The sequence below is a fragment of the Penaeus monodon genome, chromosome 6 (genome assembly GCF_015228065.2).
Source record: "Penaeus monodon isolate SGIC_2016 chromosome 6, NSTDA_Pmon_1, whole genome shotgun sequence".
Lineage (NCBI taxonomy): Eukaryota > Metazoa > Arthropoda > Malacostraca > Decapoda > Penaeidae > Penaeus > Penaeus monodon.
This window is the reverse complement of record NC_051391.1, coordinates 31,802,494-31,804,993: the sequence shown is the minus strand read 5'-3', so window position 1 is coordinate 31,804,993 and position 2,500 is coordinate 31,802,494. Positions and strand designations below refer to the sequence as shown.

At 27.6% G+C, this 2,500-nt stretch overlaps 1 protein-coding gene across 2 annotated transcripts in view; it reads right to left on the bottom strand.

Annotated features, from left to right (window-relative positions):
• Positions 1–2,500, bottom strand: part of LOC119574400 — a 25,137-nt gene that overhangs the window by 3,968 nt on the left and 18,669 nt on the right. For both annotated transcript variants that reach the window (XM_037921622.1, XM_037921623.1), the window contains exon 3: positions 512–652. In XM_037921622.1, coding sequence (XP_037777550.1) covers positions 512–652 — 141 coding nt within the window. The remainder of the gene's footprint in view (positions 1–511; positions 653–2,500) is intronic.

Sequence of the window (2,500 nt, the reverse complement as noted above, 5' to 3'; positions counted from 1 at the left end):
TAGAGGCCAGTTTCAAACTGTTCAAGGCTCACAGGCTGGTTAATCCTGCCCATTCCTTACTTTGCTGCACGGAAACTGCATCCTATCGATGAGGTAGTAGTGTCCACAGATCAGCACTTACTGATTTTATTAATATTATTACAGACACTGTCTTTGACATGATTAGTGATATAAAAGTATTTTTTACCAACTATATGATATATCTACAGAAACAGAAACACAGTCAGTTTGGATAGATGCTTTGGTATCTTACCCTGGCTTTTTGCAAGGCATGTTTACTTGTTCTCTCTCTCTCTCTCTCTCTCTCTCTCTCTCTCTCTCTCTCTCTCTCTCTCTCTCTCTCTCTCTCTCTCTCTCTCTCTCTTCTCTCTCTCTCTCTCTCTCTCTCTCTGTGCATGTGTGCCTGCCCACGCTTACCTGAGTGTGTGCGTACGTACGTGAATATATGAGCGCGCGTGCACGTACAAGCTTGTGTGCTTGAGACCTCCCCTCCCCTTTCCCCCCAACTCACATGCAGTACGTAGAGGCTCTCCCGTCCACCTCAATCGTGAGACTCTCGAAGAAGCAGTTGAACTTGAGTCGGAAATGTTGGCACGAGACGGTCAGGTTTGCTTGAGGATCGACGGTCGTGAAGGTCTGCTTGCATGTGTATCTGGAAGGAGGAGGAGGAGGAGGAGGAGTAAACTGAGAGATGGATAAGTGCTTACTTATTACTATTATCACCATTATCATAATATTTCTATTATCATTAGTGTTGTTATTATTGTTTTCATCATCATTATCATTACTACCATTATCGTCTTTATGTTTTTTATCATTACTATCATTATTATTAATGTTACTAGTATTGTAATAATAATAAATAACATTATCATTATTATTATTATATTTTTTCTATTATTATTATTATCATTTTCACTATTATTATTATGATCATGATTATTATTGTTAAAATGATAGATTGTTCATTGTTTTCCGGTGATAAGACCGTGAAAGTGGGTAATGATATGATAGACTTAACAAAATTTTGATGAGGAAGGAATATCCGAATAATGATAAAATCTAATTATTGGTTAATCTTCAAAAAACTCTTGAATGATGACAAGAACATGATAATTTACCACTGATTTAAGCACGAGAGCGGAATAGTGATAGCAAGAATAGCAGAGCAGTAACAGTAAGAGAACCATCAACTAGTAAAATACGTATATATAAATTTAGCAGTTATAGCACAAAAGAATCGAAGGCTGAAAAAATAAATGAATAAATAACTATGTAGACGGGAAAGGAAAATTGTACTAACTCGGCGAGTCAGAAAATAGACAAGGGATTTTTTTTAATGATAAATAAAATAAAGTTAGAGAGAGCCTAGATAAACAAATAAAAATATGAAAAAAACAATATGATATCAATAATGATGGCAAAAGAAATAGCAAATTAGGTCATTAAAAAAAAGGTTGGAAAATTAATAATGATAAAATGATAATAACAATATGGATAATGATAACAAAAGCAATAACAACAATAGTAATGATGATAATAACAGTGATGGTAATGATAATGATGATAATGAAAATAATAATACTGAAAATAATAATTAAAAAATTATAATAACAATAATAATAGTAATGACAATAGTAATAATGATGATAATAAGGGTAATAATAAGAGTAACAACAACAGCAAAACAGTAACAATAATAATCATAATGATAATGATAATATTAATTGTAATAGTAGTAATGACAATGAATGATAATAAGAAGAACAAAGATTATAATGATAATAAACGTAATTATAATAAAAATGATAATGATAACAATGATAATATCAATAATAATAAGAAGAATGATAATACCAATAATGATAATAATAATGATGAAAAATGATAATAATGAAGATAATAATGATGATAATAATGATGATAATGATACTAATGATAATAATAATAATAATGATAATAATAATAACAATGATAACAATGATAACAACAATAATGCTAACAATAATGATAATAATAATAATAATAATAATAATAATAATAATAATAATAATAACAGCAACAATAATAGTAATAATAGTAATTGCGATGGTAATAATAACAGTGAAAATGGCATTGATTATAATGATAATGATAATAATAATGATGATAATAATAACATTGATAACAAATATGATAATGCTACTATTACAGCTACTAATATTGTTATTGTTATTATCATCATCATAATTGCTGTTATTATTATCATTGTTATTATCATTATTATCATCATCATCATCATTATTCCTATCATGTTTATTATTATCATTATTTTGATTATCATTATTATTATTATTATTATTATTATTATTATCATTGATGTTATTATTATTATTATTATTATTATTATTATTATTATCATTATTATTATTATCATTATCATTTCTATTTCTATTATTATTATCATCATCATCATTTTTTTTTTCTTTATTATCATTGTTATTACTGTCATCATTATCAT